General features: G+C 42.7%; 1 protein-coding gene across 1 annotated transcript in view; it reads right to left on the bottom strand.

Annotated features, from left to right (window-relative positions):
- Positions 1-13,449, bottom strand: part of cenpp (centromere protein P) — a 279,625-nt gene that overhangs the window by 12,130 nt on the left and 254,046 nt on the right. The window contains exon 7 of the mRNA XM_072280996.1: positions 9,942-10,021. Coding sequence (XP_072137097.1) covers positions 9,942-10,021 — 80 coding nt within the window. The remainder of the gene's footprint in view (positions 1-9,941; positions 10,022-13,449) is intronic.

Raw genomic sequence — 13,449 nt, forward strand, 5'->3', positions numbered from 1 at the left:
CATCACAGAAGAGAAAGTGCTGGGGAAGTTGAAAGATCTGAAGATAGATAAATCACCTGGACCAGATGGACTGCACCTCAAGGTTCTGAAAGTGGTAGCTGAAGAGATTTGTAGAGGCATTAATAATTATCTTTTAAGAATCACTAGATCTGGAATGGTTTGGAAGATTGGAAAATTCTAAATGTCACTCCACTCTTTAAGAAGGGAGAGAGGCAGAAGAAAGGAAATTATAGGCCAGTTAGCCTGACTTCAGTGGGAGGCACATGATAAACCAGGCCCAAGTCAGCATGGTTTCCTTAAGGGGAAATCTTGTCTGACAAATCTTTTGGAATTCTTTAAGGAAATAAGAAGCATAATGGACAAAGTAGAGTCAGTGGTAAACAAAATTTACATGGATTTTCAGAAGGCCTTTGGTAAGGTGCCACATGTGGGAGAGTGCTAAACAAAATTAGAACCCATTCTATTACAGGAAAGGTACTAGCATGGACAGATGTTTGGCTGACTGGCAGGAGGCAAAGAGTGGGAATAAAGGAGGCCTTTTCTGGTTGGCTGCCAGTGACTAGTTTTCTGCAAGGGCTGGAGTTGAGACCGCTATTTTGACGTTTTATGTCAACAATTTGGATGACGGAATTGATAGCTTTGTGGCTAGGTTTGCAGAATATATGCAGGTTATCTGCCCTTCCACCTATCTATCTTCCTGAGGATGCAAGGTGTCTGCAGAAGGACTTAGACATATTGGGAGATTAAGCAAAGAAATGGAAGATGGAATAGAGTGTAGAGAATTGTCTGGTCATGTACTTGGATAGAGGGAATAAAGGTGTAAACAAAACAGGGAAAAATTTTAAAAATCAGAGATGCAAAGGGACTTGGGAATCCTCATGCAGGATTCCCTAAAGATGAACTTGCAAGTTGAGTCAGTGATAAGGAAGGCAAATGCAATGTTAGACTTCATTTGGACAGGTCTAGAATGTAACAGCTGTCTTCATAATTTTCTCTGAACTCCCCCCGCCCCCCAGTGAGGGCCTCACTTTTGTCCCCTACGCCTACACCTCAGTGAGTTCCACATCCGCCATGACGCTGAGCTCTTCCTCTTTCATCTCCGTGCCTACTTTGGCAAGGACTGTCCAGTCTGCACTGATAACCTCTTCTCCCCTCCTCCTCTATAATGGACATTCTAATCCTCTGCCTGCTCTGGATCTTTCCATTGCTAACTGCCGACCATCTCAACTTCACCACTGCCCTCTCCAATTCCAACTTCACTCCTTCTGAACGCACTGCTCTCCACTCTAACCCTAACCTCTCTATCAAACCTGCAGATTGGGGAGGGGGTGCCATCGTAGTCTGGCTCTACCTTGCTGAGGATAAGCAACAACCCTCAGACATCTCCTCTTACTTGCACCTCGAATAGGATCCTACTAAGGAGCACCCGCACCATCACTAACTTTATTAACTCTGAGGATCTCCCACCCACTGCCACCAACCTGATAGTTCCCTTACTCCACACCCCCGTTTCTACCTCCTGCCCAAGATCCACAAACCTGCCTGTCTGGGTAGACCCATTTTCTCTGCTTGTCCCTGCCCCACTGAACTTGTATCTGCATGACTCTGTTTTAGATTATGAAGACACGCAGTCCTCTTTTATTGTCATTTAGTAATGCATACATTAAGAAATGATACAATATTTCCTCCGGTGTGATATCACAAAAACACAGGACAGACCAAGACTGAAAAAACTGACCAAACCACACAATTATAACATATAGTTATAACAGTGCAACAATACCATAACTTGATGAAGAAGTCCATGAGCACAGTAAAAGTTCAAAGTCTCTCAAATGTCCCACATCTCACGCAGACGGGAGAAGGAAGAAAAACTCTCCCTGCCATACCCGACCACAGTCCGACTCTGAGTCATCAGAAAACTTCGAGCTCTGATCAGCTCTCCGGCACCGGGTACTAAGCGCCATCTCTATCCAAACAATTCAACCTCCATCTCGGTCGCCAACAGCAGGCAAAGCCAGGGATTTTGGGGCCTTCCCTCTGAAAGATTCCCGACTGCGCAGTAACGACAGCAGCGAAGGAGCGTTTCAGAAATTTTTCCAGATGTTCCTCTGTGCTTTCATGTCCATCTCCATCAAATCAGAATTGTCCATGGCCCTTATTTAATGGATACGATATCATTTTTCACCGGAGGGCTGCGCACGCGCTGCTTCTCTCTCCTCCCGCCGATTCAGCTCCCTGATTCAGTTCCTTCCTACCTATATCTGTGACACTTTACATACTCTGGATCATTTCAGTATCTTCAAGTTTCCTGGCCCTGATCATCTCATTTTCACTTTGGATGCCCAGTCCCCATGCACCTCCATCCCCCATCAGGAGGCCTTAAAACCTCTCTACTTCTTTCTAGACAATAGATCCAACCAGTTCCGCTCCACCAGAGGACTTGCCCTGGACCCATCATATAAATATAATTGCAAAGAAAACACAACAGCTTCTCTACTTATGGAATAGTTGGCTTTGTTGCCAAGTCTGCAGATGATACAAAGTTTGGTGGAGGGACAGATAGTGTTGAGGAAACAGGCTCCAGAGACAGTTTAGGAGAATAGGCAAGAAAGTGGCAAATGAAATACGATGTTGGAAAATGCAAGGTCATGCACATTTGGTAGTAGAAATAAATGTGCAGACTATTTTCTAAACGGGAAGAAAATTCAAAAGCCAAAGATGCAAAGGGACTTGGGAGTCATTGTGCAGAACACCCTAAAGATTAATTTGCTGGTGGAGTCGGTGGTGAGGAACACAAATGCCATGTTAGCGTTCATTTCAAGAGGTCTAGGGATGTGATGCTGAGGCTTTATAAGGCACTGGTGAGGCCTCACCTTGAGTATTATGAACTGTTTTGGGCTAAGAAAAGATGCGCTGGTATTGAAGAGCATTCAGACGAGGTTCAGAAGGATGATTCTGGGAACGATGGGTTATCATACGAGGAACGTTTGATGGCTCTGGGTCTGTACTTACTGGAATTCAGAAGGATGACAAGGGATCTCACTGAAACCTTTTGAATGTTGAAAGGCCTAGACGGACAGACTAGATGGAGAAAGGATGTTTCCCATGGTGGGGGAGTCTAGGACAAGATGGCACTGCCTCAGGATAGAGGGGTGCCCATTTAAAACAGAGGTGCGGAGAAATTTCTTTAGCCAGAGGGTGGTGAATTTGTGGATTTGTTACCACAGGCAGCTGTGGAGGCCAGATCATTGGGTGTATTTAAGGCAGAGATTGATAGGTTCTTGATTGGCCACAGCATCAAAGGTTACGGGGAGAAGGCCGGGGACTGGGGCTGAGGAGGGGGAAATAAAGGATCAGCCATGATTGAATGGTGAAGCAGACTCAATGGGCCATATGGCCTAATTCTGCTCCTATGTCTTATGGTATAAAACTTACAAAGCCTCAACTTTACAAACCTGCTTTTATATTCTAGTCGTGTTGAAATGAATGCTAACATTGCATTGCCTTCCTCACCACAAACTCAGCCTGGAGGTTAACCTTTAGGGTATCTTGCACAAGGACTCCCAAGTCCCTTTGCATCTCTGCATTTTTAATCCTCTCCCCATCTAAATAATAGTCTGCCCATTTATTTCTTCCACCAAAGTGCATGACCATACACTTACAAAGCCTCAACTTTACATCTTTGCTTTTATATTCTAGTCATGTTGAAATGAATGCTAACAATACATTTGGCTTCCTCACCACAGACTCAACCTGGAAATTAACATTTAGGGAATCCTGTATAAGGACTCTTTAACACCTTTTGTGCCTCAGATTTTTTGTATTTTCTCTCCATTCTAGAAAAAAAACCTTTCTTTTTTTTCATGACCATACACTTCCTGACACTGTATTCCATCTGCCATTTCTTTGCCCATTCTCCTAATCTAAGTCCTTCTGTAGTCTCTCTACTTCAAAACTACCTATCCCTCCACCTATCTTCATATCACCTGCAAAGTGCAACAAGACCATCAATTGCATCATCCAAATCACTGACATATAATATCAAAAGAATCAGCCCCAACACGGAACCCTGTAGAACATCCCAAATCACTGGCAGCCAACCAGAAAGGCCCCCTTTATTCCCACTCTTTGCCTCCTGGCAATCAGCCATTGCTTATCCATGCTAGAATATTTTCTGTAATACCATAGGTTTGTAGCTTGTTAAGCAGCCTTATGTTTGGCAACTTGTCAAAGGCCTTCTGAAATTCCAAGTACACAAAATCAACTTTCTCTATCCTGCTTGTTATTTCTTCTAAGAATTCCAACGGATTTTTCAGGCAAGATTTTCCCTTGAGGCCTTTTTTCATCCTGTGCTTCCAAGTACCTCGAGACCTCATTTTTAATAATTGACTCCCAACATCTTCCCAACCACTGAGGTCAGAGTAACTGGCCTATATTTTCCTTTCTACTGCCTCTCTCCCTTCTTGAAGAGTGGACTGACGTTTGCGATTTTCCAGTCTTCCGGAACCATTCCAGAACCTAGTGATTCTTGAAAGATCATTACTAATGCCTCTATGATCTTTTCAGCTACCTCTTTCAAAACCCTGGGGTGTACACCATGTGGTTTAAGTGACTTAACTGCCTTCAGAACTTTGTTTCCGAGGAAGCTTCTCTCTAGTAATGGAAACTTCATACATTTCATGACCCCTGATACCTGGAACTTCCACCATACTGCTGATGTCTTCCACAGTGAAGACTGATGCAAAATTGCAAAATAAGGGTCTCGGCCCAAAACACCGACTGTACCTCTTCCTAGAGATGCTGCCTGGCCTGCTGCGTTCACCAGCAACGTTGATGTATGTTGCTTGAATTTCCAGCATCTGCAGAATTCCTCGTGTTTGCAAAAATAATTATTCAGTTTGTCTGCCATTTTGTTGTCCCCCACCACCATTACTACCTCTCCAGTATCGTTTTCCAGCAGTCTGATATCCAGTCTTACCTCTCTTGTACAATTTATGTAACTGAAGAAACTTCTGGTATCCTCTTTAATATTATTGGCTAGCTTACTTTCGTATCCCATCATTACCTTAATGATTTCTTTAGTTGCCTCCTGTTGGTTTTTAAAACCTTTCCAATCCTCTAACTTCCCACTAATTTTTGCTGTATTATATGCCCTCTCTTTAGATTCTATGTTGGCTTTGACTTCCCTTGTTGTCATGGTTGTGTCATCTTTCCTTTAGAACATTTCTTCCTGTTTGGGATGTACACATTCCAAATTACTTCCAGAAATTCCAGCATATTGCTGTTCTGCCTTCACTCTTTAAGAAGGGAGGAAAGCAAAAGAGAGGAAATTATAGGCCAGTTAGCCTCACCTCAGTGGTTGGGAAAGCGTTGGAGTCCAATATTAAGGATGAGGTTTCAGGGTACTTGGAAACTAATGATAAAATAAGTCAAAGTCTGCATGGTCTCTCTAAAGGGAAATCTTGCCTGACAAATCTGTTAGAGTTCTTTAAGGAAGTAACAAGCAGGGTGGACAAAGGAGAGGCAGTGAATGTCATTTACTTGGATTTTCAGAAGGCATTTGATAAGGTGCCTCACGTGAGGCTGCTTAACAAGATAAAATCCTGTGGCGTTACAGGAAAGGTACTGCCATGGATAGCAGAAAGGCTGACAGGCAGGAGGCAGCGAGTGGGAATAAAAGGGGCCTTTTCTGGTTGGCTGCTAGTGACTGGTGGTGTTCCTCAGAGGTCAGTATTGGAACCGATACTTTTCACAGTAGGGTGGAAGAAGATAGAAGAAACAAATGAGTAGCAGATGTAGGGAAGTGGGCTGGGGGGGGGTGGGGGAGGAGAAGGGTGTGGGAAGATTGGAGACAATAGCTGGAAGGAGATAAGTTTCACAAACAAGAGAAAATCTGTAGATGCTGGAAATCCGAGCAACACACACAAAATTCTGGAGGAACTCAGCAGGCCAGGCAGCAACTATGGAAAAAAGTACAGTCAACATTTCGGGTGAAACCGTTTGGCAGGACTGGAGGAAAAATGCTGAAGAATGGATTTGAAAGGAGGGGAGAGTGAAACATCAGGTGATAGGTGAAACTCAGAGGGAGAGGGATGAAGCAAAGAGCTAAGGAAGCTCATTGGTGAAAGAGCAAAAGGCCGTGGAAGAAAGAAGAAGGGGTGGGTGGTGAGGAGGAGCACCAGAGGGAGGCGATGGGTGGGCAAGGAGACAACATGAGAGAAGGAAAGGGGATGGGAAATGGTGAAGTTGGGAGGCGGAGTGGAGGCATTACTGGAAGTTTGAGAAATCAATGTTCATGCAGTCAGGTTGGAGGCTGATATAAGGTGTCGTTCCTCTAGCCTAAGTGTGGCCTTATCTTGACAGTGGAGAAGGCCATGGATGGACATAACGGAATGGGAATGGCATGTGGAATTTAAATGGGTGGCCACTGGGAGTTCCTGCTTTTTCCAGTGGATGGAGAGTAGGTGCTCAGCGAAGTGGTCTCCCAATCCATGTCGGGTCTCACCGATACACAAGAGGCCACACCGGGAGCACCGAATACAGCATATGACCCCAACAGACTCACAGGTGAAGTGTCGCCTCACCTGGAAGGACTGTTTGGGGCCTTGAATGGTAGTGAGGGAGGAGGTGTAGGGGCAGGTGAAGCACTTGTTCTGCTTGCAAGTGTAAGTGCCAGGAGGGAGATCAGTGGGGAGGGACGAATGGACTTGTATTGGGAGCGATTCCTGTGGAAAGCAGAAAGTGAGAGGGAGGGAAAGATGTGTTTATGATTATGATTATGAGGACACACAGTCTCCTTTTATTGTCATTTAGTAATGCATGCATTAAGGAATGATAAGATGTTTTTCCAGAATGATATCACAAAAACACATGACAAACCGACTTAAAAACTAACAAAAACCACATAATTATAACATATAGTTACAACAGTGCAAAGCAATACCATAATTTGATAAGAACAGACCATGGCACAGTAAAAGTCTCAAAGTCTCTCAAAAGTCCCATCATCTCACGCAGACGGTAAACCTCCAGCACCGCTAACTTGCTGATGCAGCATCCCGGAAGCATCCGACCACAGTCTGACTCCGAGTCCAGCCGAAAACTCCGAGCCTCCGACCACCTCTTTGACACCAAGCACCGAGCACCATCTCTGCCGAGCGTTTCGACCCCGGCCCCGGCAGCAGGCGATACGCAAAGCCGAGGATTTGGGGCCTTCCCCCCGGAGATTCTCAATTGCACAGTTGCAGTGGCAGCGAAGCAGGCATTTCAGAAGTTTCTCCAGATGTTCCTCTGCGCTTCTCACAGCTATCTCCATCAAATCCGGATTGTGCACGGCACCCCTAGTTACACATATCGATATTCATTCAGAATGGCCGCGCGCGCTTTGGTGGTGGGATCTAGTTGGAGATGGCAAAAGTTCTGTAGAATTATGTGCTGGACACAGAAGCTGGTGGGGTGGTAGGTGAGGACAAGAGGAACTCTATCCCTGGTAGTGTGGTAGGAGGAGGGGGTAACAGCAGACGTGCGTGAAGTGGAAGAGATGTAGTTGAGGGCAGAGTTGATGGTGGAGGAAGGGAAGCCCCTTTCTTTGTAAAAGGAGGACACCTCCCTCGTCCTGGAATGAAAAGCCTCATCCTGAGAGACGAGCTTGTTTGTTGCTCCAGATTCCAGCAGCTGCACTCTCTTACATCTCCATATGCTGAAAGGACACCACCCATCACATCCTACCTTACAGTGTTTATTTTCAATTAAACCAATTGAAATATTTCCTGATCAGGCCAAAAATTTTACTTCAATTCTATGAGGAGCAACTTTAGTCAACAACCTTTGGGGAGGGATTTTTGATCTGGAAGTCTACATCGGAAAGACCTGCAGACATTTCCCCAATCACTAATTTAGACATAATCTCCAAACATTAGTCAGCTTCTCAAACTGTGCATGTTCTATAACTTCCTTTTTTGCCATCTTAACCTCTTCAAAAGAAAATGGACACGCACAATTTACCAATGTAAATCAAGAGGTTTGGAAGACAATAACTCAGATATTCCTCTAGAACTGTCTGGTCTTGGGGATTTATCACTCTGTGTGCCATTATATTCTCTACTGCATCTCATATTAAATTTGATGACTATCTATCACTTATTCAATTTTAGTTTCTTTGTCATTTAAAGCTTATTTACTTCTTTCTCTACTGCAAATATAAAACTCAAGTAATTATTCTATATGCCTACCATTTCTTTATTTTTATTTGCAAAACCACTATTGCCAACTTGAGAGTTTATGTTGCTCCAGCCCATCTTTTCCTAATATTTTTGTTTAATTTCACCTTATTTGTTGCTATTAATTAATTTTCTGATCAGATTCATTTATTTATTCAATGTACATTGAAACATACAGTGAAATGCATCATTGACACAAGCAACACAATGCAAAGATGTGCTGGGGGCAGCTGGCATGAGTCGCCATACATTCTGGTGCCAACACAGCATGCCCACAATGTTCAGCAGAATAACACAAGCAACAATAACAGAACAACAACAGCAAACAAGCCCCGTTCCTCTCTCTCGCCCACCCACTCAGATAATCCCCCTACCCCAGAACAGACTGCTTCCAGGCCACCTGTGGACTCACAGATCCAGAGTTTTACTCATTAAGACTCAACCACTGATCACTCTTCAGACCTTGGACACCTGACTCACTGATGAGGGGACCCCAAATTCCAGGCCTTGAACTCCGGACTTGCCAACTCACATACCTAGGGTCTTCATGTTGCCTGTCTGCACGAACATTAAATCGTAGGACCTGGTGGTTTGTGAGTACTCGCTGGCCTGGAAGTGAGGGCCACCAGCCATTGTCCTCGCTGGTCTTCGTCCACAGCGTTTGCTGGCCGAATATCCACCCATGGTTGCCCTTGGTCAGATGTACACATTGCTGGCCTTCGAACGCAGAGTGCAGAGAGGAAGTCTTGACTCCAGCCTGACCTCTAACTCTCCCACATCCCTATCCCTAAACCTTAACCTAGCCCCTAACTTCCCTCTCTGTCCTCAAATCTGTCCCTATGAAACTAAGTCTGAGCCATGACCTCAATGGCGACCACAGCTCTGTGCTATCTTCACCAGAAGTACAAATTTACTTGTTACATAGACATAGAAACATAGAAAATAGGTGCAGGAGTAGGCCATTCGGCCCTTCGAGCCTGCACCGCCATTCAGTACGATCATGGCTGATCATCCAACTCAGAACCCCGTACCAGCCTTCCCCCCATACCCCCGATCCCTTTAGCCACAAGGGCCATATCTAACTCCCTCTTAAATATAGCCAATGAACTGACCTCAACTGTTTGCTGTGGCAGACAATTCCACAGATTCACCACTCTCTGTGTGAAGAAGTTTCAAATGTATCTTTACAATACAGTAATCTTTGCAATAATCACCATACAATCCTTCTTACTTTAGTTCTTGGTATTTCTATCAATCGTCTGAATTTGTGGTATGTTTAAGATTTTATATCATGACATATACACCATGCAATAATGTTAATCTTAATTCAATACTTGCTATATTGTTATAAGGTCGTAGAGAGACGCAGCTTTGAAAGAGACACCTCGGCCCACCAAGCATGTGCCAACAATCAACCACTCATTTACACTAATCCTATATTAATCACAATTTTTATATTCTCTATATATTTGCCAGATTCGACTACTCACCTACACACTAGGGGCAATTTACAGTAACCAATTAACACAAGAACCTGTGGTTTTTGCGACATTGAGGGAACTGGAGCATCTGAAGGGAAAGTCATGTAGAATGCAGAAACTCCACACAAACAGCACCCAAGGTCAGTGGTGAAGGAGTAGGAGCGGTTCTACCAGTTGCACCACTGTGTTGTCATTTAAAATGATGGCAAATTAAACTTAGATTTTAAAGTGGTCTTACCCAGGAAGTTTGGAACACTTCAATACCATGTAGTCCCCACTTGATCCCTCTGGAAGTTTTATCACTTCAGGGTGTTTCTCCTAGGAAATAAGCAGAGTTATACATTGAAACTGGCTTCTGAGATACATATTTATTCTTTGAGTTAATAATTAAAATGATATTATCAGTAAAACATCATAGGCAGTCAGTTTATAAGATATAGCTTGTTAAATGGACAAACCAAACTGGATTACCATCAGAAAACTACGGGTCATATTTCACAATCATGTGGCTATAAACCTGTAGCTAGCAATTAAGATATTATAAATAATTTGACATGTACTTTGATGGCAAGTTAAACTGAACACCTGCTGTAAACAGTTCGAAGAAGCAGAATAGTAATCTGCCAGATCGGGAACACTTTTGGTGAACAGATCACAATGATGGATCTTAGAAGTCTTGGAGACTCTTTGGAAGACAAATATATGGCTATTGTGGAGGAATTAACCTTGATATCTCATCCTATATATAATTTCATTTGACAATATACAACTTGAATGAACAGCATCTGAATGCTTGAAGAGGCATTATTTTCTTTTTGCTCCTCCAAAAGCATTAACAGTTGTCACAGATGTCAATTGGAGAATATTTGTGGCTACTCCTTGATGACATGAATTTGCATTATGATTTCAGGAAAATAAAACTGTTTGGTTCAAACAATTCAATCAGCTCAATAGTGTACATTGTCTTATTGCCTTAAGTTTAACTCTTTTTTTATATAAATGTCAACAACGCTTCCTTTGTCACTTGGAGCTTCTGCAAGTTCGAAGTTCCCCTCATCATATTTTCATACAATAAGAAAAGAAAGTGGCACCAATTCAAAAGGCAACCATAAATATCCACAATCTACATACCAAGTCCAGGAGAGATATTCATAGAGTTTTCTTTCATTCCAACTGGGTTTTTCTTTCACTTCTACTGAATAATAAGTACTTAATATTCCTCTGATAATAAGTACTTAGTAAAATCATAATTTTAAGAATATTTCATGTAAAACCCACAGTTGCACGTATGTATATTTATATTCCTCAGAGAATGTCTCTTTTGGGCACTCTAGATCAAACTTCCAGTCACCACTCAAAATCTGGGTGTTCATTTTCCATGTGGCTATTTGTAAAGGACCATGACATATCCCTTTGTTGAGGGAACTACTGTATACAAAAAAAAACATTTAATTGGTGAAGATACATGATATCTCACTAACAGTAGCCCACAGTGCCTTTAGTGGTGAATACTTCTGTGATGGTTTTTTATCCTGAGAAACTAGAATTGGTAAAGTTTCTAAAATTGAAGAACATCCCTTTCTACTTTCTCCAGCTTTATAAGACTACTTCCACAACTGCCAATGGTTATGATTCCATTTTCTCAGAAATATCAGGATTGAAATTTACTCTTTACATGGATTTTGCAGATTCCCAAACAATTTGTTCCCCAAAATTCAGCACAATTCCAGTTTTGTGCTTGAAATGGAATAATGTTTTGAATAAGTTTTTATTCGTGTGGAAGACGTCTCAGTGGCTAGGAGATCAGAGGTTTGACAGTGAGCACTGTAAAGTCAAAGGCTTTGACCCCAAGTTACAAGAAAAAATTATTCTGGACAGCTTATCATTTACAAGTAAAATGCCAGAGAAATGTATTACATGTGACTCCTTGAATCAGTAGTTAAAAGAATAACCCAATGTAGGAAATTCCATTACAGAAGACGGATTCTCAAGAGATATTAACTGCTGGGTATAGTTAAGTTTTATTGATTCAGCTATTGTAAAAAACTCAAAATGGTGTACAATTTTGTCACTGTATAGGTCTTGGCCACAATTTAACACAGGTACATAGTAATTAAATGTGGTGTGCAAAAGACTTTTGATACCTAAGTTACGACAAAGTTAAATTTGGTTAGATTAGCTTCAAACCATAGGAAAAAGGGATGCTTCCAAAAATGCTGAGGCTTGGGACTTGAAATACTACATCCATACAAAATAGATAAATAATACAAATTAAATGGGCGAGATTGAGATTCCCGGATGGTATGTTGCCTCCATGGATGCCAGGGTCCAGGATATCTCAGATTGAGTCCTCAGCATTCTTAAGTGGAAGGGTGAACAGCCAGAGGTCGTGGTCCATATAGGTACTGATGGCATGGGTAGGACGAGTGACAAGGTTCTACGTAGGGAGTTCAGGGAGTGAGGTGCTAAGTTAAAAGGCAGGACCTCCAGGGCTGTGATTTCAGGATTGCTACCCATGCCACATGCTAGTGTGGCCAGAACAAGAAAAATTTTACGGTTTAATACGTGGCAAAGGAATTGGCATAGGAGGGAGAACATCAGAAAGTATGAACGTAACTCTTAAAGTTCAATAAACAGAGAAGGTTTGTATTATTTGTCCATCTTGTTTGGATGTAGTACAGTATTTCAAGACCCATGTCTCAGCTTTCTTCCAGGGAAAGTAAGACTTGTACAGGAGGCAAACACGAGGAAATCTGCAGATGCTGGAAATTCAAGCAACACACACAAAAAATGCTGGTGAACGCAGGAGGCCAGGCAGCTTGTACGGGAGGGATAGTTTACACCTGAACTGGGGCGGGGGGGTGCGGGGTTGGGGGAGAAATAACATCCTGGCAGCAAGGTTTGTTAATGCTGCACAATGTGGTTTAAACTTGAGTTGCGGGAGATGGGACCCAGGGTGCCACTACAGACAGTGGAGAGATTGTGGTGGCAGATATTGGTAAGATCTCAGACAAAGTCAGGAATCAAAAGGTTGAACATGTTGTGACTAGTGTCCTGAGCTGCATATACTTAAATGCAAAAAGTATGGTAGGATGGGCAGGTAAGCTCAGGGCACAGATTAACACATTGAATTAGCTAAGATAAACTGGCAAATGACACGTAAAGGATTGACGGTGGATATGCAATGGCAAGCATTTAAAGGTTGCATGGATGAACTACAATTGTTCATCCCAGGGAAACTACGTGTTTCCCTTAATTCCATAGACTTCATGCCAGTTTCCTTAGTAAATACAGACGCAAAAAACCTATTTAAGATCCCCCCCCTTTCTTTTGGTTCCGCACACAGCCGACCACGCTGATCTTCAAAAGGACCAATTTTATCCCTTACAATCCTTTTGCTCTTAATATACCTGTAAAAACACTTTGGATTATCCTTCACTTTGACAGCCAAGGCAACTTCATGTCTTCTTTTAGCCCTCCTGATTTCCTTCTTAAGTATTTTCTTGCACTTTTTATACTCCTCAAGCACCTTATTTACTCCCTGTTTCCTATACATGTCATATAACTCTCTCTTCTTCTTTATCAGAGTTGCAATATCCCTTGAGAACCAAGGTTCCTTATTCCTATTCACCTTGCCTTTAATTCTGACAGGAACATACAAGTTCTGCACTCTCAAAATTTCTCCTTTGAAGGCTTCCTACTTACCGATCACATCCTTGCCAGAGAACAACCTGTCCCAAGCCACG

Source organism: Mobula birostris, chromosome 16 (genome assembly GCF_030028105.1).
Source record: "Mobula birostris isolate sMobBir1 chromosome 16, sMobBir1.hap1, whole genome shotgun sequence".
Taxonomy (NCBI): domain Eukaryota; kingdom Metazoa; phylum Chordata; class Chondrichthyes; order Myliobatiformes; family Myliobatidae; genus Mobula; species Mobula birostris.